General features: G+C 34.4%; 1 protein-coding gene across 11 annotated transcripts in view; it reads left to right on the forward strand.

The window, feature by feature from the left end:
• PCDH9 (protocadherin 9) overlaps positions 1 to 22,640 on the forward strand; it is a 929,525-nt gene that overhangs the window by 604,439 nt on the left and 302,446 nt on the right. For 6 of the 11 annotated variants that reach the window (XM_086710819.1, XM_025924173.2, XM_086710753.1 and 3 more), the window contains one exon: positions 7,896 to 8,097. In XM_086710819.1, coding sequence (XP_086566945.1) covers positions 7,896 to 8,097 — 202 coding nt within the window. The remainder of the gene's footprint in view (positions 1 to 7,895; positions 8,098 to 22,640) is intronic. The other 5 variants (XM_025924176.2, XM_086710777.1, XM_025924177.2 and 2 more) reach the window with 1 other exon arrangement.

Consider the following 22,640-nt stretch of genomic DNA (forward strand, 5'->3'; position numbering starts at 1 on the left):
ACTGTCCCTGCAGAGCCAAATGCAGGGCTCGAACTCATGAACTGCAAGGTCATGACCTGAGCCAAAATCAAGAGTTGGATGTTTAAACTGACTAAGCGCCCCTCATTTTGTTACTTTTAAAATAAGGCAGAACTTTCTGTAAATTTCTTGCTGGAAAGACAGAGAACTTTTCTCATGGGAAATCACTTTTGGAAGATGGGACAATGATGCTTCATTGCTACTACATCCTCTTTGGATTTCCTGGTTCAATTCTGGGTAAATCATTTTCATCTAGTAAATATTCATTATAAGCTCATAAAATGTGAAGTGTATATGTTCCTCAGAAAAACTTGATGGATTTGATTTCATCAATTCTTATTTGAGGTTGTTAACATTTCTGTATCTACCTGGAGATGAAAAAAATTGTTCAAGGATGTGCAAAGGTAAAATGATTCTACATTTGAGTCAAGAACAGTGTGCTCTAACAGTCTTATTACTCTTTTAGTCCTTTTATTTTTTGCTTTCACAAATTGGCAATGAATTCCAATCCAAGGATGGTAACAGACTAGGGATTGTTTTGGCATAAACTCATAATGCACTCCCCTTCCTTCTTTTTTCTCTCTAGGTTATTGTTAATTAGTGAAGGTCTCTCATTTGTGCACTGACCTTGCCTAGGTCTGCAGAGTTTGCAAGAATTAGAAGGAAATGACATTTTAAAAGCTGCTGGCCAAACACATCCTCAGAACTGGTAGACACTAGCTTAATGAAATTGACTTTTTAAGAAGTTGTGGGATATAGTTTTTGTATTGTCCACCATTTTATTCCTAGCAGCTAGAATGCTGTTTAGCATATAGTATGTGCTCAACAATATTTATTAAATAGCTAGATGAATGAATGAGTAGTGCTTCATGTTGAAATCAGTAAATGAGGGTCTGATTTTCATTGTAACTTACATAGTTACATTGTAACTTACATAGCCACTTTATTTCCTCATCTGAAAAAAAAAAATGTAACGTTAAAATAGAAAATCCCTAAGTAATTTCCAGCTAACATAAGTAAATAAAGTATACCTTAGCCAAACCATTTTAACATATGTATTCCCAATATATAGGAGAGGAGAATGACTCAATTTGTCAGTTTCAAATAATAAAGTGACTCATTATAAAATAATTCTGTACTCCAAACATTTCACTTATCACCAGTCAAAAAAGTTCCTTATGATTTTGTCCTTCAAAACTATTCCTTGTTTTTGATAATGGACTCACTTTACTCACAATTACTAATAATTTTCATAAGCTATAAATCCAGAAATATTTTTTTAATTTAAATTTTATTTAACTAATATCAGAAATCTTTTCTTGTTCTACCACTTTGGACCTCATGTTTCAAACATGAATGAAGAAAAACATGTGTGTATTAATAATGGTTTTCCTTAGTTGAGCCTGCAAGTATTGAGTAGTAGCAAATTAAATTTATAACCACAGATTGCTTTTTGGGTCCCATTTACCTTACTTTCTAATTTACCATGAGTTTTGCTCAATTCTGAATTTTATTAAGAGGATGCAGGTGCATTGATTTTTAGATGGCAAGAAGCTATTGAGGAATTTGCTGTTGAATTGAATCAGTAGTTTCAGCTGAAAATGTGCTCTTCTGTCATTGTGCAGCCGCACCCTAGTGGACTCTACGCCCAGGGTGGGTGATGGTCTGGCAAAGCTGAGGAAAAGACTCAAAGATTGCAATTAAGATGTAGGTTCATTGGGGGAACTTACACATAGGGAGTCCAGGAGCAGGAGACTGTACAAAGCATCCCCTGCTAAAATCTACATGCAGCAAGCTTTTATAATGTAGCAACTAGCCTAACAATTATCTGTAGCTGCTCCTTCCTTGCATGGCCAGTGTTCCAAAGAGATTGAAACCTGCCATCCAGACATTCTTTGTTACAAAGGAGACACTCCAGGTTGGTGACCCTAGGCCCCTGACCTTGAATGTTGAATTGTTTCTCTACACGTTCTGCTTGATAGAAATATAAAGGGGGAACCGGATCGGTACATTCTCAAGATAGTGATTAACGGGGCATTCAGGGTGTGTTTGTACAAACCAGCCATCCAGCACTGACCATATAGTCATTTAAATATTCCTTTTCTCAGAGCTTGCAACCTAAGACTACACTCATGACTGTTCTTTTTTAGATATCAGTTAAAATATGTTCTCTTAAGGGGCTCCTGGATGCTTAGTTGGTGAAGTGTCTGACATTGGTTCAGGTCATGATCGCACAGTTTATGAGTTTGAGCCCTGCATCAGGCTCTGTGCTGATAGCTCAGATTCTGTGTCTCCCTCTCTCTCTGACCCTCCCCTGCTCTCTCTGTCTTTCTCTGTCTCTCTTAAAAATAAATAAACATTAAAATTTTTTTAAAAAAATATGTTCTCTTAAGAATAAGGAAGGTCAAAATGTGTCCAATTAATATTATTAGAAGTACTTGTATTAAACTACAGTTTCTAGTCTCTTATTTTCTTTTAATCCTCTTTGGGGTGATTTCCTTTGCTACCTTAAGAGGGGACATATAGGAAAATACTATTTCAAATCAATAAAAAGCATATGTTCATTGGATTTAATGCTGAGGTAAAACAAATACAAGTTCACATATTGAACTTTAATACTATTTTTGTTTTTTACTTCATCGTAAGTAATTTCTGGCAGGTTGTGTGTATATGTATACTATTTAGAGATTAGATAGATGAATGATGCATTCGTATTTCTTGAATGTGGTTAAAAGAACTAAATCAGAGTTAGGAATATTTCCTTAAAAGATATTTAAGGAATTCTGCACAAATGAAACCATATTTAAACAATTCTAAAGTGCATTTTTCCCTGCTTCCAACAATATTAGTGTGTAATTTTACAGAGAATAATTATTTTAAGTGTCAGTTATTAACTGGTAAAATTGTTTATTTGTCTTGTAATAATTGGCTTAGTGTGCCAACTTCTTGTTGTTATTTTGTGATTTGAGAAGGCAAGCATTTTTAATTGCAGTGATTTAGAATGTTAGGTAAAGAAAGTAAAGAAGTTAGAATAGCAGGGCAAGGATAATCAGATTGTTTAGCATTCCTTAGCTCAAGAGAAAGCCCACCTACTATCTACTAGACTTTTCCTTTTCTTTTTTTCCTAATTGCTATAAATGATGAAGAGGAATACTTAAATATTAGAATATGTTGTAATATTACCAAGATCATCCATGCAAATTTTAGTGTGGCCAAAATACTGAAATTTTAAAATACTGTATTCCATGACCAGACAATACCACTTTAAATACTTAGTATACACATAGTCAGATCTTAGCTTATGCATATGCACACACAAAAACATATTAACAAAGTGTAATTCAACCAAGTAAAATCTTTACTAACTTCCTTTTCACACTTAACAATAGATTCCAAATATTTTCAGTATCCGTAAATATTAATATAATTTTAAGTATTGTGATATTTTCAATTGTATGATACATAATTTATTAATTAAATACCTATTAGGCATGTCGCTCATTTCTACCTTTTTGCTATTTTATGCAAAGACACAATGAACTTGACCACCAAATCTTTGCACCTAGGAATCCCTGTAGGTTAATGGGACTGGGATTATAGACTTGAATGTGAGTCATTCATTGGTGAATAGAATAATATTCTGTACCAGTAAGAAATGCACAAGAGAAGCATTCAAGTAATGGTTGAGATTTCATAGATGACTCATTCTTTTAGCAACTCTTGAAGAACAGTGCCCAATATAGGAACATGTGTATCTTACCTGAGCATCTTGAATTTTCCCTCCCTTTCCTCTCTACTAATCTACACGAAAAAATATAGTGAAAGTGTTTGGTGATGTTTCTTAAATTAAACCAGTGTGGCCTCTTCTGACTTGCAGCATCCTGAACCTTTATTTGTATGCATGGCCCTTTATGCTTGTGTAGAGTACAGAATTTCTGATGAAAGTTTCACATGGTTAGAATTCATATCAGCAGCTCTGAGATAAAATAACATGAAGCAGCTTTAGTAGTTACTGGTTCCCATCTTATTCTTTCTTAGGGCAGCCAGGGACCTAGAGCTAACTTGTTAGTGATACATCAGATAAACAAATGTGACATTCAAACCGTTAACAAGACATAGCCAATAATAATAATAATGTTTACCATGGGATAAAACGGAATGGATAGGAACTAGATTTTAGGAAAACAAGAGTGCGAAGGCTTTGGAAAATCTGAAGTAGTCTCATGATAACATATGTTGTCCCAATTCAGTCAGGCAGTGCTTCACTGTATTTATAACGCAAATTGGGTATATTTCCATGGGGATAACCCAGAAGCAGAATTCCCAGAGGCAGTAAGTAATAGCTTATCCTCTTCCTCTTTTTTGAATGTGCAAACAATTATAGGTTTCTTGAAAGGATAATGGGGAAAACCTTCACTTTTTTAAAGGAGAAACCATGTATTCTAAACTGTTGGTCTTTGGGGCACCTGGGTGGCTCAGTCGGTTGAGCGTCCGACTTTGGCTGGGGTCATGATCTCATGATCTCACAGTTCGTGGGTTTAAGCCCTGCATAGGGCTCTGTGCTGGCAGCTCAGAGCCTGGAGCCTGCTTCGGATTCTGTGTCTCCCTCCGTCTCTGCCCCTCCCCTGCTCATGCTCTGTCTCTCTCTCAAAGATAAATAAACATTAAAAAAAAAAAATTAACTGTTGGTCTTCGTCTATGGCTTCCATGAAAACAGCTTCCCCTCAGAAAGGCTCTGAGCTGCCATGATGTACAATTTAGGAGGCATGCCAAGGTTATGGGGTGCAGGCAGTTCCCCTACAAAAGGACAATACTTTTTTTTTTTCCCCCAGTGGTGAAGGAATCACATCTTTAAAACAGCTTGGCCCTGGGCGTTAAAAGAGAATATGCAGCTCTAAATTTCAAGAATGATAACTACTTTTTATTGAGTACCTACTATGTGTCAAGTTTTATAAACCAGCAAGACTTCTTGGCACTATTTTGTCCATTTTACAAAGCCAGGGACTCATTCAAAGAGGTAAAGTCACTTGCCTTGGGCCATTCTCTGCAGAGCAAGGACTCCTGGCCAAGAGGTCTGGTTCTGGCTTCTTCACCTGGTCCTGTTGTGCAACAGCTGAGCAAGTATTGTTGAGTCCTTGATGACACCTACAACTCCTAATTCTTAACACTTCATGAGTCCTTGTTTTCCTTCATTTCAGTCTATTCAGATCCTTTCCTTATATCTACCTTGAAATTTCAGACATTGTTGTACCTGCATCAATCATTATGATGATAAATTAAAGATAGATTTGCTTGATCAATTTGCTTCGTACCATAATATCTGTGTTCCAGTTCTTAGTCCGCGTGCATTACCACCCCCACTTCCCATTAGACTGATAAATTGTGCACACTTTTGCCAATTAAGACTTAAACATCTTTGAGTCAAATTAATTAGGAAATATTTCCATAAGCCACAGTAGTTTAAGCATTATATCACTCTAATTTACACTGTCATTACAAATAAATTATGCTAGATTTCTAACTTTGCTTATTCTCACTTATAAAGTGGTAAAGAAATATCATAATATAATATATGTGAGGTATATTTGAAATAATTTTCTTCTAATTCTCAGTGAAATTATAGTACTGTGAGAACTGCTGGGTTCAGGTGTTACTGGTGTTGCCGATTTGGACATTTCTTAGGAGAAAAAAAATATAGTAATTAAAGCAGTATTATTATGCTTAGAAGATCATAGATGGAAAATTTCCATTTTTCTTCTATGAAACATATACTTTATAATGGCTTATAAGGCCTGGAAATGCCTTATAAAGACTGAAGAATGTGTCCCATTGTCTTTCTCTGATATTTGACTTGTTTTACATTTAGCTGAGTTATAAGTAAGAAGTATTCCTCCAGAGATAGTACCAAAGATACTTTAATCACTGAAACTACAGACATTTTAGTAGGCCACTTTATTTATTTATTTATTTATTTATTTATTTATTTATTTAATTTTATTATTATTATTTTTTGGTGGTTTGTACTTGTTAGGCCAATCACTTTAAAAAGATATGTTTGAGAGTCATGTATAATGGGCAGCCTGGTCATTGTCCTTAATACTGTGTTTATTACAAAAGGATATTGATCAGTTAAGGGCCTATTGAAACAGAAACAAAATCCTTGTATTGGTTTTCTCTAAAGGGTTAATTTCGCACGAGAGAGGAAACAGTATAATAAATTTAAAAAAATTAAAAATAGCCACATTTTTCTTTCTATACAAGAAGAAATACATCTCAGATATTAATATTCAAGTTTGACTGGTATTTTCATGTAGCATTCACCTAGGCACATTTCAAAATCTATTGGGGGGGGGTTGATGGTACCGAGATAGTTGTGCATGAAGGTGAATGTGCTACAATAGACTCAATTAGTACCATTTATGAGTATAGTTTATGTGATGTCGGCATCAGTTCATTAAAAATGTACTGAACTATCAAATCATTTCACACAGGTCATTGAACAGCAATAAAGGGGTATCAGCTCTTCTCCATTATGACTCTTAGCTGGATTTGAACCAGTGACTCATAGGAAATAGACTATGTTCTATTGTTGTCTATAAAAATGCATTTATAGAGTAGCAGTATATCTATAGCATTTTGTGTCTAATTGCATTCTTTTTTCTTTGAAACGGATACAATCTATAAATCATCTTCTGGAAAAACACTCAAGTTTTAGGTATTATAAAGTGATTATACATTATACATTTATATTTTATATACTTTATTATTTATATAATCATAGTTTTATTAAATATGAGTAAGAGTGGTCACATGTGACATGATATTGAAAGGTCTTTTGGCTGTTAGAGCAGAATGAAAATTAAGTGCACTCAGACATACAGCACAAATTTACTACTCTCATATAATTCCAAAAGTCATAAATCTCCACCCCACACTGCTGTAAATATTCCCATATCTTGTGGATTACATCAGCTAAAAGAATATTTACCAAGAGTACTAAGCAACAATCTGTGCTGAAATGCACACTTTTATTTTATTAAAACATTAAAATTTATTGAAGTAGCCATCTACATATTTTAGGTCACTTCTGACAGTGACATTGTACAAACAGATGCCAAAATAATATTCCAAACATCTTTCTGCTGGAATGTTCTATAGCCAATGACTGGTAGTAATATCTGAGCCAGTGGCAATATTGACTTCATTGCAAAAACTACCTTAAAATCATTAGGTAAACAAAATGTTCACTCAAAAGAAATGGAATGTCACATTATGTATGTATTTTAGTCAGATCTATGGAACAAATATTTTCATATTTCTGCTTATTTCAAGTTTTTTTTTTGTTTTTGTTTTTGTTTTATAATGGGTGGCCTGGTCATTGTCCTTAATACTGCGTTTATCACAAAAGGATACTGATTAGTTATGGGCATATTGAAACAGAAAATCCTTGTATTATTGGTTTTCTCTAAAGGGTTAAATTCACATGAGAGTATAATATATAAAAAAGTAAAATTAAAAATAGCAGCTTTTTTCTTTCTGTACGAGAACTACATTTCAGATATTAGTATATTAATATTTTACATATTAATATATATATTTACATATATATATTTGTCTTTCTTGCTATCATTTTGACAATTTGCCCTTAGTTTTTTTGTTCTTAAATTAAACAAGACCGAAATTCCTGCTTGTGTTTTGCAAGTTGGACATTACGTAGCAAATAGCAAATGATAAAGTTTGTTCCTAGCTTTGTTCCCAGTTTTATGTTTTCGTTTACATTGTGTCATCTGTTGAAAGTTGTTTTGCTGTTGTGTTCCGCTGCACCCATTTTACCTGAGAGGAGTGTTAATTGGCGTGTCCTGTGGTCTTCTTTGTAGTCGCAGCGCCGCGTTACGTTTCACCTCCCCGACGGCTCCCAGGAAAGCTGCAGTGACAGTGGTCTAGGCGACCACGAGCCGGTGGGTAGTGGAACCCTGATCTCACACCCTCTTCCTCTGGTTCAGCCACAGGACGAGTTCTACGACCAGGCCTCTCCGGACAAGAGGACCGAAGCAGATGGCAACTCCGACCCCAACTCTGGTGAGTCCCCTTGTCAATTCTGACTGCTTGGAGTTCTGGCTTGCTGTTGTGTGCGCTCGAGTTTTAACAGTGATTGGGGGAAGGAAGTACACGGACATTCGGTTGTTTTCTGCTGGCTTTATTGTTGTTGTATTCAAAATATTTAAAGTCTACTGTGCTTCTTGTTCTGTGGAATGCTGTTTTCCAAAGGCTTTTTAAAAAAAAAAAAAAAAAAAGATACAATGGTGATTGATTAAAACAAGTGTGAAGAGGGTGATAATGATTTTGGGGTTTTACTTTTTTTGTGTGTTTCAATTGTTGGGTATGTTTTTAAACAATGCATTGAACAAGTAGAAAGAGTGGGATGGAATTGGCAAATGGCTTTATTCTCCACAGATCCATACCCCACCTCAGAAATCACTGCCCCTTCAAAGTAAGCCCCTTGAAGTTCCTGCTTTCTTTGTCTTTGGAGGAAATTTTGGCAAGTGCTGTACCATTTTGGTGATGCTATTTACTGTTATTAGAAAGCATCACTGACTAGCTCACTTCTATCAAAAAGTTAAAAGTCTGATTTAATAATTATGTCCAGTCCAGAGTAATGACCATGATTTCTATTCAATTTAAGTTAAAACTGTTTTCAAACTCATCTTGAACCTGCATCAAACTGGTCGCCTATGGTGAGAGATGGGGATGGGGTGAGTTTTCCCTAATTTGCTAGCTACTTCTCTTCTCCAGCTGTAGACATTAATGTGCCTCTGGCAGTTCTATGGTTGAAGTGGAATACCTAGGAGAGGCCAAAAAGCACAAAAAGGCCTTCATAACTAGTCCTGGTGTTGGTGGTCTCTGACTTCTAGGATTTTAAACGGACTCTGTTTCCAGGGTGGTGGTGGGGATCTTTTGTATGTATTACCTGCCCCCTCCCAAGCTGTGCGTCCATTTCTCCATGTCTCTCTGATGTCTTTCTTCTCTTTGGCCTGTGTAGTTACCTTCGCATCTTCTTTCTGCTACAGTTTCTCCCTACTCCCACTTAGGAAGACCTAAGTGAATTACACACCAGCTCTGGTTTTTAATCTTTCATATTATATATGTTCACCTGTAAGTAAAACATAAGTGCATCTTTTTACTTCACATACCCAGAGGGGCAGGCCATATGCAAAGAGGCAACTTCTCATTATACGGCATTTGGTAGACTGGCCCACTGTCTGCCTTAGATTTCTTGGTTTTGATTAGTCTCTAAAGTACCACTGAATCGAAGTGGTTGCACTGAATTATCCTTTCCTGGACTTGTATGAAATGGTGACATAGGTAGGATAGCTCTTTCTAAGCTGATTTCCTGGTTCCCAACTTCCCTCTTCCCAGTTTTGAAACATTTCTTATTGGCATTAAGCTAAGAGTACCAAAACTGGTTCTTGGCTTCCTCTTCTGGATATGGGAATGGTTGGATTCTCTTATCTTCAGGCCTTAGCTAAAACTAAGACTCCATTTAGAGCAGATACTTTTATGCCTTGTCTATACAATTCACCAAAGATTTTTCATTTGTTTGTTTGTTTTGTTTGTTTTTACAGAGGTAAAGGGGGGAAAAAGGCATACAGAAATATGGTTAACCTAAGGTACCTTAGGCCAGAACTTTATCCAAAATGTGTAGCTACTCACCCAATGACTCCTTAGACCAGGGCAATAGCACTAAATGAGCTGCCAAATGGGAGAAGGCAGAAGAGATTCTAAAGTACCCCCCCCCCTCCAAATAAGTCCCTTTTAAGCTTGAAGAGGCCCCCAGAGTTTTTACCAATCCAGTCACATGGAAAAAGAAAGCCAAGGGATGATGCACCCTCGCACACTGCAACATTCAACTCAACAAAGTGACTCCACCCGGGAGAATCATAGTCAATAAAATGTGTTAAACTGAACAGTGCTCCTTGGTGGAGACAACATCCTTATTTATCTTTAGAAAAGAAGAAAATAGGCAGATAGGGAAAGGAGGAGCCCTGAGGGCCCCTGGAGGCCAACTATGCTTTTGATATTTAATGGGACTTAAAATATTAACTTCCTTTGTAAATGTCTAGAACAGAATTAATTAGAATAGCCTAGAAATATTAAGAGATTCATAACTAAATGGTAATTCATATTAGGATAGTATTATGATATATTATCTGAAAATTCTGTAGTCGCATTTTGTAATTAACTTTGAGGAATTTGTGAAGTGAGGTACAGAATAATTGAAGCACTAATCTTTAATAGTAATAATCTTGCTATTTAGATCTAAACTGTATTTTTTGTCTTCAGTGGGATTTTCTGTCTGTGGTGTGATAATTCTTGAAGAGCTAAGATTTTGTAGTAACCATGCTATCTTCATATAAATCATGAATGTAGGTATTATCTGTAGTTATTAACTATCAAATCTGTATGGATACCTTTTTTTCCCAAATATTAAGCTTCTCAACAAAAATAAATCTTTAAAGATTAGTAGTAAAAAGTAACTTTTTTCATTATATATTTTAAAAGAAATTAATGAAAATGGTATCTCATGGGGGAGATTTTTGGAAACATTGGGCTTTAATATAGAGTCTTGCTTCTAAACACACACACGATGTACAATATTTTTTCCTTCCAATTTTATACTTTGGGTTTGTTGGCATCATAAATTTTATATTATATGAAGCTCATGAATTTTGAAAAAGGTGAAGAAAGTATGAAGGTCTTTACATACAGTGCCAAAAATAAGGTTTGCAAATTATGCTATAGTTTATGGTTTTTGTAAATAATATTGTGTAAAATCTACAGTAATCTTTATTTATCAGATATGACTCATGCCAATAATTTAGATGTGCTGGACATACAACTTTCTTTTTTTCTCACATTGAAAAAAAAAATTCAAGCCCACATTTCACTAGTGTGGCAGAGACTTTACTTTTCTTTCCCCCTCAATTTCACAGGCTCTACATCATGCTGAAAAAAGTTGAAATATTCTGGTCCCTGGGACATCCACCCACTTACATGTCTACTGAGATGCCCATTGTCTTATGTGTCCACATGGGTCTCAAATGATACTGCCTTCGCCCCAGTCCTCCTGGCTCCTTCAGGATTACTGCCATTTTCTTCATGCCACTAATGGGCAAAGAGTCTGCACGTGGCTATCTCTGGCCCATAGTGCCTAGATGTGTGGTATGTTTATCACCCTCTAGGATCTTCCTACCTCCCTGGACTCTGACTCAGGTCTGTCTAATCCTAATCCTTTAGGTTTTTCAGAGTTCTGCCCAACAAGCACATGTAAAGTCTCTCCCTCTATTACTATTTCTTTTCATCCCTTTCCTTCCTAGCCAGGCTAAGTTAATGTTTTTAATGTCTGGAGTTGGAGATCCCCACTATATTTCTTGATAGTTTTCCACAAAGACACAATCCCCCCAATCTCTCTCCTTTTTTTTTTTTTTTTTTTTTTGCTTAGTAGCTATTGAGAAAATAATCACCATGGTAGGTTTAGGATTTTGCAAAATAACTGATGTTTTTACTGTTCTCTACCCTGTTTCATCTTCATCTATGCAATGAATACCAAAACCTGTATGAATAGGCTGGGGTAGGTAAAGGGATATATACAAGAAGAAAAAAATATATATGTATATTTCAAAATTATTTTCATAAATAATTGTGTAAAATGATATTTGTGTTTATTGCTAAAACAATTTGAGAGCATGCTTTTAAATTCTATAGTAGGTGGATATAAAAGTGATAAGTAAAATAAATTATTCCCTTTTAATGAAGTGGTTTTAAAAAACATATGGTGAATAACTCCAACCCCATTAATCATTGATTACCACATGAAATTCAGTTCTCACAGGAAATCTAAGATATATACTTGATTAGTTTATTAATTTATAAAGTGAATTGGTGCCCTAGAAGCCTCCAGTGGTGACCAGTGAGTTTGTTTCTTTTTTCAGTGTCATAAAATAATTTTTATGACAATTGCAGATTTATGAGTATGTGTTGGGTTTTAAATGATATCAAGAATTATTTATTTTGTTAGATGTGATAATGGAATTGTAATTTTATTAAAAGAAAATCCTTATTGGTAGTGATAGATTGTGAATTTAATGGAGAAACAGTTTGATGTTTAGAATTTGTTTTAATAATACTCCAACAAAATACTAATAATGATGAGAATGATGAGAGTGATGACAGGAATTAAACAATGAAATGTTAGTGGTTGTTGAGGTTGGATAATGGCTGTAGGGAGCTTTATTATACTGTTGTCTCTAATTTTTGAAAAGTTTTAAAATTCCTCAAATACAGAGTTTATTTTAAGTATACAGTGAAAGAGTGATATAAAGGTCAGAGTCAATATGTGAAATATACATGTTCTTCCTTTTTCTATTAATTGTTTTGATCCAAAGATATAGTGTATTTTACAAAACTATAGCCAGATGGTTTTGTATATAGCAAGCATATTTTATACATCGAAGTACATTTCAAATGGTGAAATAGCAATTAGACAGAGATTTTCAGTAATTACATTTGTATTTAGAAAACCAGAATGTAAATTGGTATATGCCTCCATTAAAGTCCTTTTGAGTAATATAAAGTCTTTGAAAAGTTCTCTTTAGAATATAGCAATAAAATCATTAGGCAGTAACTTCAGCCCTGCTCTGTTTGTATGACACCCAGGGGGAATTTAAGGACAGGGCATGACAAGCGTCCTACGGCAACCAAATAGATGGTATCTCTGTGTTCTAGGCACATCTGAGTCCTAAAGCATACTTGGTCAACTATGCCACAAATAACACACTCACATGCAGAATTTCTTGCACAGAATTTTGTCACCTTTTCTGCGTATAGAAATTTATACTATTCTCAAATAGCAGAGTAAATAATATTTCCTTAAGAAGTTAACTCATTAATGTTATCATACACTCCAAGTATAATTCGATAAAATCACTACTTCTAAGAAAATATTAAGGGGATTTTCAGTTGAAAATTTAACTGAAATTTTAACAACTGTTTAAACTATTTAAACAACTGTAACTAGACTGATGAAACAATCTCACTAATTTAAAAGCAAATAAAAACAATTATGTGATCAGATCAGGAAGAGCTTATTACTACTAATTCAGAATAAAGGCTTAATCTTGTCCCATTGAGAATCATGAATAGAGTCGTTTTCATATCTGGCATTTCTTTTAAATGTCACTTTAAAGGATTTTCTGCTGTTTAATCATGTGCAAAATTGCAGATTGTATTTACTTTATTAAAGCCCTATCTGTTCATATGCTCCTGATTCTATCTGGACTGTATGTGAATCAGTTGGTGAACTTTTCACTAACGACAATTTTGATACTTGAGGATATTTATGCGATGGGTAATATTTATTCGGTCTACTTATGAGTCAGGAATGCCAGTAAATGTTTTAATATATTGCTTATGATCCCACACCAATAATACAAGTTAGATAGTATTACAAGTCAACTGAATAAATTCAAAAACTTAAAGTTATTTGTCTAAAGCTACTTAGCAAGTACCTGAAGCAGAATGTGAACTTTAGGTGTGCCTGACTCAACAGCTTATGCTCTTACTATTCAGAGAAACTACCTTCAGTATACACATATTTTATGGCAGTGTCATCACTGACATTGAGCTTTAAATTCTAGGACACTAGTATTATATATACGTGTGTGTGTGTGTGTGTGTGTGTGTGTGTGTGTGTATACACACACACACATATGTATATGTATATTTAAATTTTTATATTTTAATTTGTGTTAAACATATATTTTTAATTTTTATATTTTAATGTAAATATATATATTTTTTACTTTTTACTTTTTTTATTTTTTTCTGGCTGCCTCAAGCCTCATGTACTCACTAGACCCTGTAAAAATGTTCCTTCTCAGGCTGTTGGAGAAAACTTTCCATGCTTCTGGGTGGACTTTAGGGATCTGGTTGATGTGAAGTTGGACTCACCTTTCTGCTCTCATGTTGGAGTTCTTGTCAACACTAATCTTATTTTTAAGAGAAAATTTGAGAAATTGAATCTTAAGAAGATAAGTTTATTGAATGGTCTGATAGTTAGAGAACAACTTGTGAAAGATCTCCTCTGGTAGTTTTTCGTTTGTAGGGTTGTTTGTTTTTTTTGACATTGGGCTAATGACAATTTAGTGCTTCATAAAACCCTGCATATCATACCGTATAAAATATTTTCATAAAAGAGTCATGAAAAGGGAAGGCTTTGCCTATAGTTACACAGCTTGTGAGTGAACTCATATATGCCAACTCTTGTTTACTGTTTTTTTCGATGGAAAAATTTTTCCTTTTCAAGACCCTTATAATCTCTCCTCAGAGCAAACCTGTATGATTATTTGATTAACAACCGTCTCTCCCTTTAATCAGTAAGGACAATTTGCTTACCTTTATATTCTCTTTGCATAACAGAACCTGGCCTAGAGTAGGCCAGCCATGTATACTTGTTGACTGAATGAATAAATCAATATTTCAGAAACATAATCAGACAAATTAAAAGTGTTTATCAAGATAAAAATGAATAAACAAACAAAAACTAGAGAGAATTACACCATGTTAACTGTGGTTATCTTTAGCTTGGAGCATTGATTTCTTCTTTTTTTTTTTTTTTTTTTTTTAAATTTTTTTTTTCAACGGTTATTTATTTTTGGGACAGAGAATGAACGGGCGAGGGGCAGAGAGAGAGGGAGACACAGAATCGGAAACAGGCTCCAGGCTCCGAGCCATCAGCCCAGAGCCTGACGCGGGGCTCGAACTCACGGACCGCGAGATCGTGACCTGGTTGAAGTCGGACGCTTAACCGACTGCGCCACCCAGGCGCCCCTGATTTCTTCTTTTTAATTGTCTATATTTTTCACAATTTTCATAATGTATTCAAAATTATATTTTCATTTGGTGATGAGGTGACATAAATGGAAGGCACCTGATATAGAGCTGAGAAAAAATTCATTCTTAATGCATACATATTTGTTGTATCTAGTAAAATTTTACATTAAAATATTCTCCCCATCAGTTTTAAAATATTTGGGCACAAGACACAGACTGTCATTTTGGGGAGAAAAGAAAAACTAGTAAAGTAAAAAAAGACTTTAAAAAACTCAGAAAAAAATATAATTAAATCCAAATTCCAATCCTAAGAATTTGTGCTTCTACTAACCTGCAGGGGGGGAAAAATCACTAACAATAATATGCTTTGAGAATTAAATTAAGCATGAATTTGACATTTTTGGTATAGTATTGTATTAAATATTTTTATGAACTGTATTTATATGTTTTTGTAAGTAGCCTGGGTTGAGCTAATTATATAAACTCAAAGAAAATTGTTCAGAAGTTTTATATTGTTACCTGTTGTGTTCATTTCCCCATGGGATTTTTATAATCCATTCATGGTGATCCTGGCATAGGGGGCCCTAAGTTAATGAATGTAGAGATCCTTAGGGAATGTTATAAATAAAAGGTAATCATGATTTGAGTTTATGGGGGAGGAGGTTGCCAAAAACTCAGGAACTTAAAAAAATAATTTTATTGCCCTTTTAATCCTATGACACTTTAAAATTTTGCTTTATTAAATATATATTTTCTAAACCTAACCTCAAAACTTATCTATTGTTATCTATTTTAACCTCAAAATCAGAGAGGGCAGAAAGTTTTCTAGAGTAGAATCATCGAGATTATAAACCAAATATATATCTACTCATCTCCATATCATCTATCTATCTATCTATCTATCTATCTATCTATCTATCTATCATCTGTGTTCTTTTGCTGATTACAACACTTAGTGCCTTATAACAACACATTCATAATGTCATAGTATCTTTACGTCAAGAGACTGAGCATAGCTTGGCTGAGTTCTTTGTTTAGGGTCTCAAAAGCCTACAGCCAAGGTATCAGGGAGGTTACATTCTTATTTGCATGCAAACCATGGAAGAATTTACTAAGATTTTTCAGACTGTCAACAAAATTTATTTCCTTGCATTTGTAGGACTAAGAACCTCAGCATCTTTCTGGTTTTTAACTGGAGACTGCTTTCAGCTCCTAGAGGCCACCCACAGCTGCCTTCCAACATGCCTACTTACTTCTTTAAAGCCCATTGGGGAGACAGAGTCTCTATAGTGAGTTTGTAGCAGCATTAAGTCTTACAGACTTAATCACAGGAGTGATATTCCACCACCATTTCCATATTCTATTGGTTAGAAGCAAGTCTCAGGTCCTGCCCACACTCAAGCAAATGGTATACACATAGTTGTGAACACCCGGAGGTAGGGGCTATGAGGGGCCACCCTAGAGTAGTTCTACCATAATCTATATAAGACTTAGTTATCCTGATATATCTTAGTATTTAAAGTTTTTGCTTCAGATCCTTTATTCGGTTGGCTTTTCCATGATTTACTTATTTATTTATTAATTTGTCTGTTCGTTCTGTAAATACTCATGTAGAGGCTACTGTATACCAGGTACTAAGACAGGTTCTAGAATAGACATTAAAACTGAGACTTAGAAAACCTTACAAAAACTCACTATAAACTAGGAGAGCAAAAGTTCTTACTCTGAGTTCCTTAGTTGGCAAAGCCTACGAGAAGGTTTTTGGGAAATGTGTGAAGTTCCTGAAATTGTTTTGCATTTTTTTTCTATGATGGTATGATATGAGCATTTTATAGACTGTTAAGAAAACAAAAAACAAAAAAAAAAGAATTAGAAGAAAAAGGAAAATAAGCACTGATTTCGTTAGAAGATACTGGATGCTAATACGTTAGTGAACTATAATATGCTAATGGTTAAGTGTATAAAAAAGTGGGTTTTAGCACACAATAAGTCTTGAATAAGTAATCAGTAAAGATTCTTTTGATAAAGTGATGCTTTAAAGAAGTGGCATTGAATGTATAGAAATTGTCTAAGTAAATAAAATGTTTGTGCATATGCATGTGTGCACGTGTGCAAGCACTCTTGCCAGTGTAGGCTTCTTGGTGCTATTAGAGGTCATGGACAGTCGGGCAAGCAGTGAATAGTTCAATAACTTTGAAGCACATGAAAATATGATTAGGTCTGCTTCTTGGGCTGAGATTCCTAACCTCCAAAATGGGACTATTAATAATCTATACAAATATTATTATAAAAATTACAGTTATTTGATACAGATATTAACCTAGCACAGAACCTGAAACATAGTAGATGCTCCGTGAATGGTTGATATTAAATTGTTTGAGTGTGTGACAATAAATGAAACTGGATTCAGAAATAGGTTGGGACCAGATTTTAAATGATGGTAAGAATAGGATATAGCAGAGAAGGGAAAAGAAAGACTTGAGGGTCTTTTCAAGATTTCAGTTTGTGAGACATTGGAAAATTATGAAATGAAATAAATGAGGGAATATAAGAGAAAAACTCAGGTTAGGAATTAACAATTTTTCCTTTAATGTTGAAGTTTGAACTGCTGGACAAGATTATCTAAGAAGTGGGAATATGATTCTGGGTTGGAAACTGGAAACTAATGAAACAACGTGAATGAAATTCTTTGAGCAAATATCATAATTATGAGGAGAGACAAGGAACCCAAGAAAGGAATCATAACAAACCTTAACATTTAAGGCAGGCAAAGGTGAAGGTGGAGTGGAGTAAAGATTAATTGAAAACTCTGGGGAGATTTAAGTCCTGTATATAGTTAATGACTTTTTTTGAGAGCAGTGTGGAATTGTTATTAAGAACAAAGACTATGGAATCAAAATAACCTATGACCTAACACACTGAAGGTTGGGGCCAGCGGGCCACTGGCATATAACATGCTCAGTTTACAGGTATCATTATATTTTAATACTAGTATTATCACTAGATAGTGAAAAAGTATAGAACAAGAAAAATATGTATCTGATTATTTAACAATATAGGCTCCAGTCAGGTTTTAAAAATTACCATAGTGAATTTTAATATGTAAAATTGTTGGGGCGCCTGGGTGGCTCAGTCGGTTAAGCATCCAACTTCGGCTCAGGTCATAATCTCTCGGTCAGTGAGTTTGAACCCCAGGTCGGGCTCTGTGCTGACAGCTCAGAGCCTGGAGCCTGCTTCAGATTCTGTGTCTCCTTCCTCTCTCTCTTCCCCTCCCCCATTCATGCCCTGTCTGTTTCTCTCTCTCTCAAAAATAAACATTAAAAAAAATAAAATGAAATGAAAAATTGTTATACATTTGAAGAAATTAAATTCCAAAAAAATGTTAGCTTCAAATTCTAAAAAACTTTATGCTTTAAATTCTTTTCATGTGACTTTTTTTTCATATTTATCGTATCTGATGAACATCACTATTTTATTTTTGCTAAATAAAGACTGGTAAAAATTATGTACTAAAGCATATTTATGTTCCAGCATTTGCATTGTTTTACTTTAAAATACTTATGTTCACTTTAATATTTTTAAAGTATTTGTTATTAATTATACACAATATATTTTCTGTTTATTATCATTTTATTTTTTTTAAAAAAAGATACAATTAGATGACTTTATAAAATATTACTTAATGTAGTCAAAAGATGGCTGTAAAGCAGGCAGGGACACAAGCTTTGCTGCTGGAAAGTTTTAGATCTCATCAGTTTAAAGTATGACTTAATTCCCAAAAATAATTAGCTTTGAGTACTCATTTATTATAAATACTTAAAACATTTTAGTAAATACTCTCTTGCATTTAAGCTTATTAAACGGGTCACATAAGTGTTTAGTATTATAGTAGAAAAATCTATAGTAACAATATGCCTCCTAGTGTAAAGTAAGGGTAATGTCAACTTTCATTGGTGTGCTGGAGGAATTGAATTTCCTTAGCTATATGCTGTCATGTGATGCATTCTTCTAAGGATCCATAAAGAGAAATGGTGTTACTTAACCCTGAGTGTGTGGTATGCCCTAGTGGTGAAAAACTGTTTGTATGTCTCTGTTTATATTTTGAGATTGGTAAAAGTGATAGGTAAATCAGTAGTGATATCTAAAAAGAGCTTACTGATTTCAGTAACTCTTAGAAGCATAAAACTAAGTTGTTCTTTTTTTAAACCTCAAAATAAAGCCATCTCACAGAAAAGTGTGGAAATAATTACTAATTACAAAGGACATATACTCATAAAATCAAACTAATGTCTCTTATCTTTTTTTAATCTTTATTCATTTATTTTGAAAGGGGGGTAGGACAGAAAGAGAGAGTGTGAGTGTGAGTAGGACAGGGTCAGAGAGAGGGAGAGAGAGAGAATCCCAAGCAGGTTCCACGCTGTCAGCACAGAGCCACGGCGGGGATGGATCTCACCAATCGTGAGATCATGACCTGAGCTGAAATGAAGAGTTGGACACTAAATCGTGGGAGCCACCACGTACCCCATATTATTTTATCTTAATATATAAAAATAAATAAATAAAATAAAATGTCTATAGAGTTTTAAAACAATTTGAAAGTTTTGAAGAAATACAGCTGTTTGTGTATAATGTCCCAAATTTACCTTAATGCTATTTGACATACATTTCCGCCAGGAGATACATTCAGATTTATGTGACTAACAAATATATGACTACCCAAATTTTAATGACCCTAAAGTAAGTTTGCCAGATAAAGCACAGGATGACCAGTTAAATTTAAATTTCATATAAATAGTGAATTTCATATAAACAATTCAGGAGGGAGATCTATGTATATCCCAAATATAGCAATATTGCAATATACCTTGTAATATTTAAGAGTTACTTAACTAAAATACATTTATTGTTTACCTGAAATTTAAATTTATTTATTTTTTCTAAATCTGGTAGCTTTACCCTAATGATACACTGAATGAGTTAAGTCATATAATTCAAATATTATGAAGAAATCTATCCTGGGCATATATTTAATTGTAAATAATATTCAGGGCAGTGATTTGTTGACATTATATTAGAATTTGTCATGCAACATTGCCTCATGTAAAAACATTATTTATATATCATTAATATATAATAATAATTTATATATCATTAATATAATATAATATTATATAATATATATTATACATATATTAATTCCTGTGTACAGAAAATAATCATATTTCAACATTGGAAATTCAGTTTGTGCTTATATATAACACTGTAAATGTACTGTTCCAATGCTGAATGATGATATCTATGTTGGTCTTTTACTGTTGTTTCAAACAGAAATTCTGGTTAAAGTTTTTGATTCATGATTATTTATTTATTTATTGCTTTGATGGTTCTTGCAATACATCATATTTTAGGATTCTTTATGTTTTCATTGACTTTTATGTCCTTTCTTTACTGTCAGGATCTAATCTATACTTTTTAGGATCTTACCACTTCCAAGAGAACCTTTGTCAACATGGGAGGAGGGTGAGGTGGAGAGAAAGGGAGAGAGAAAGGAAGAAACAGTGTATAAATTTGTTCCTGAAATTTTAAGGCTTTGGTTATATTTCCTAGAAAATATATCCGTATAAAACACACAAAATACGTTTTAAAGACCTCAAACAAAAGACACTCATTAATTGCCATGGAGCTAGATAGACTGAGCACAAACCAGGCCTCTTCCGTTTTCTGGCTGAGAGAGTTGGGGCCAGTTACTCTGCCCCAGTGACATCATCTGCCATGTGGGATGAACACCAGACTATATACCTATAGACTTATTGTACAGATTGCAACGGGTCAACACCTGTGACTCACTTCGAATAGTTCTAGATTCATAGTAAGTTTTCAATTATGTTAGCTGTAAGTATAAGAATTAAAGTCAAACAATTATCTAAGCAAACTCTTTGGCTTCAACTCTGTCCTCACACTAATATACATGGAAAGAAACAGGGAACCCATCTTCCCTAAATTCCAATTTCTTGCTGACCAGTTAAGGAAAGATAGATATTGTTTTTTGTTTGTTTTTTTAGTGTATTTTGAATTATCAATATGTCTTAACTCTGCATTCCACTTTACTTTCATATATAGAAAATTTTGTTTGAAAAAATTGTGTGATTTAATACCAATTTGAAGAGAGAGAGAGTGTGTGTGTGTGCTTTTTGAATAATAACATGGAGGGAATTTGGCAATTCTATAAGATCAACCCAAGCATCTACAAATAGTATTAACTGGTAAGCACTTAGTTATATAAGAGGAATATTAATGAAAATCTTAGGACATTCCAGAATCCTAATCTTCACTTGAATTTTGGACCTTTACAGATTTATTCCTAATTGGCCAGAAAACTCTTTATTTCTTTGCAATTAGTAATAACCTAACTCATTGTCAGATCTGCAAACAGGCAATATACTGTACTTTGAGCAAATTTGCCATTTAATCTCTGCAAATAAACAGTGCAGTGAAAAATAACATAATGACAATTACAATTTAAATGCTCATTGGAAGGAAAGAATTAAACCTAATCTTCCTAAAGTGCAGGCACGGGTTTCATTGATTTTTTTTCATGTTTTTGTGTTTTGATATGAAAAAGTATTTTATCATTCCTCAGTATTCAAATAATAAACCCTTCACATTGGCATAAAATAAGAAAATTTAAACTGTTTTTTGTTTTGTTTTGTTTTTTAATTTTAGAGAAAGAGTGAGTGGGCAAGAGGGGCAAAGGGAAAGAGGGGGAGAGAGAGGAAGAGGGAAAGAAAGAGAATCTCAAGCAGGCTCCATGCTGAATGTGGAGCCCAACTCCAGGCTTGATCCCAGAACCCTAGGATCGTACCTAAGCTGAAATCAAGAGTCAGACATTCAATTGACCGAGCCATCCAGGCACCCCTTAGGCTATGTTTTAAAATTTCCATGGGGGTACGTGGGTGACTCAGTTAGTTAAGTGTCTGACTCTTGATTTTGGCTCAGGTCATGATCTCTTGGCTTGTGAGATCGAGCCCTGCATTGGGCTCTGCGCTGACAGCGTGGAGATTCTCTCTCCCTCTCTCTCTACCCCTCTCCTGCTCTCTCTTTCTCTCAAAATAAATATATAAACATTTTCAAATTAAAATAAAGTATTCCATGAAAGAAAAAAGAAATTGCTTTAGTTAAGGAAGGGTGTACATTATTTCGTATGTTTTTTGAAGATGCAGTCTTCAACTAAGCACAATATGACAATTGTGAAACTATATCTAGAGACCAAAAATAGATGCAGGGGCCCCACAAAACAGCACACTGAGTCTTAGCGAAGGTACCATCCTATCATAAGAAGAGTGGTGTCTCAGTGGAATATTTTCTCAAGACCTCTTTTTAATAGGGAAATATATTTTTTTTAAAAGACGTAAAAGAGTGTTCTTCATTTGGAAGACAATGTTGAGTTCTGATTGAAGCTCCTTGAGAAATAGCTATAGGGGCACCTGGGTGGCTCAGTCGGTTAAGCGTCCGACTTGGCTCAGGTCATGATCTCACGGTTGGTGAGTTCAAGCCCCGCGTTGGTCTCTGTGCTGACAGTTCAGAGCCTGGAGCCTGCTTCCGATTCTGTGTCTCCCTCTCTCTCTCTGCCCCTCCCCCGCTCACACTCTGTTGCTCTCTCTCACACAAATAAATAGAACACATTTTAAAAAAATGATAGTAACTATAGAATATCTAACAGTAACTCTTTAGTA

This window comes from Puma concolor, chromosome A1 (assembly GCF_028749965.1).
Source record: "Puma concolor isolate L17-30 chromosome A1, mPumCon1.1.hap2, whole genome shotgun sequence".
Classification (NCBI taxonomy): domain Eukaryota; kingdom Metazoa; phylum Chordata; class Mammalia; order Carnivora; family Felidae; genus Puma; species Puma concolor.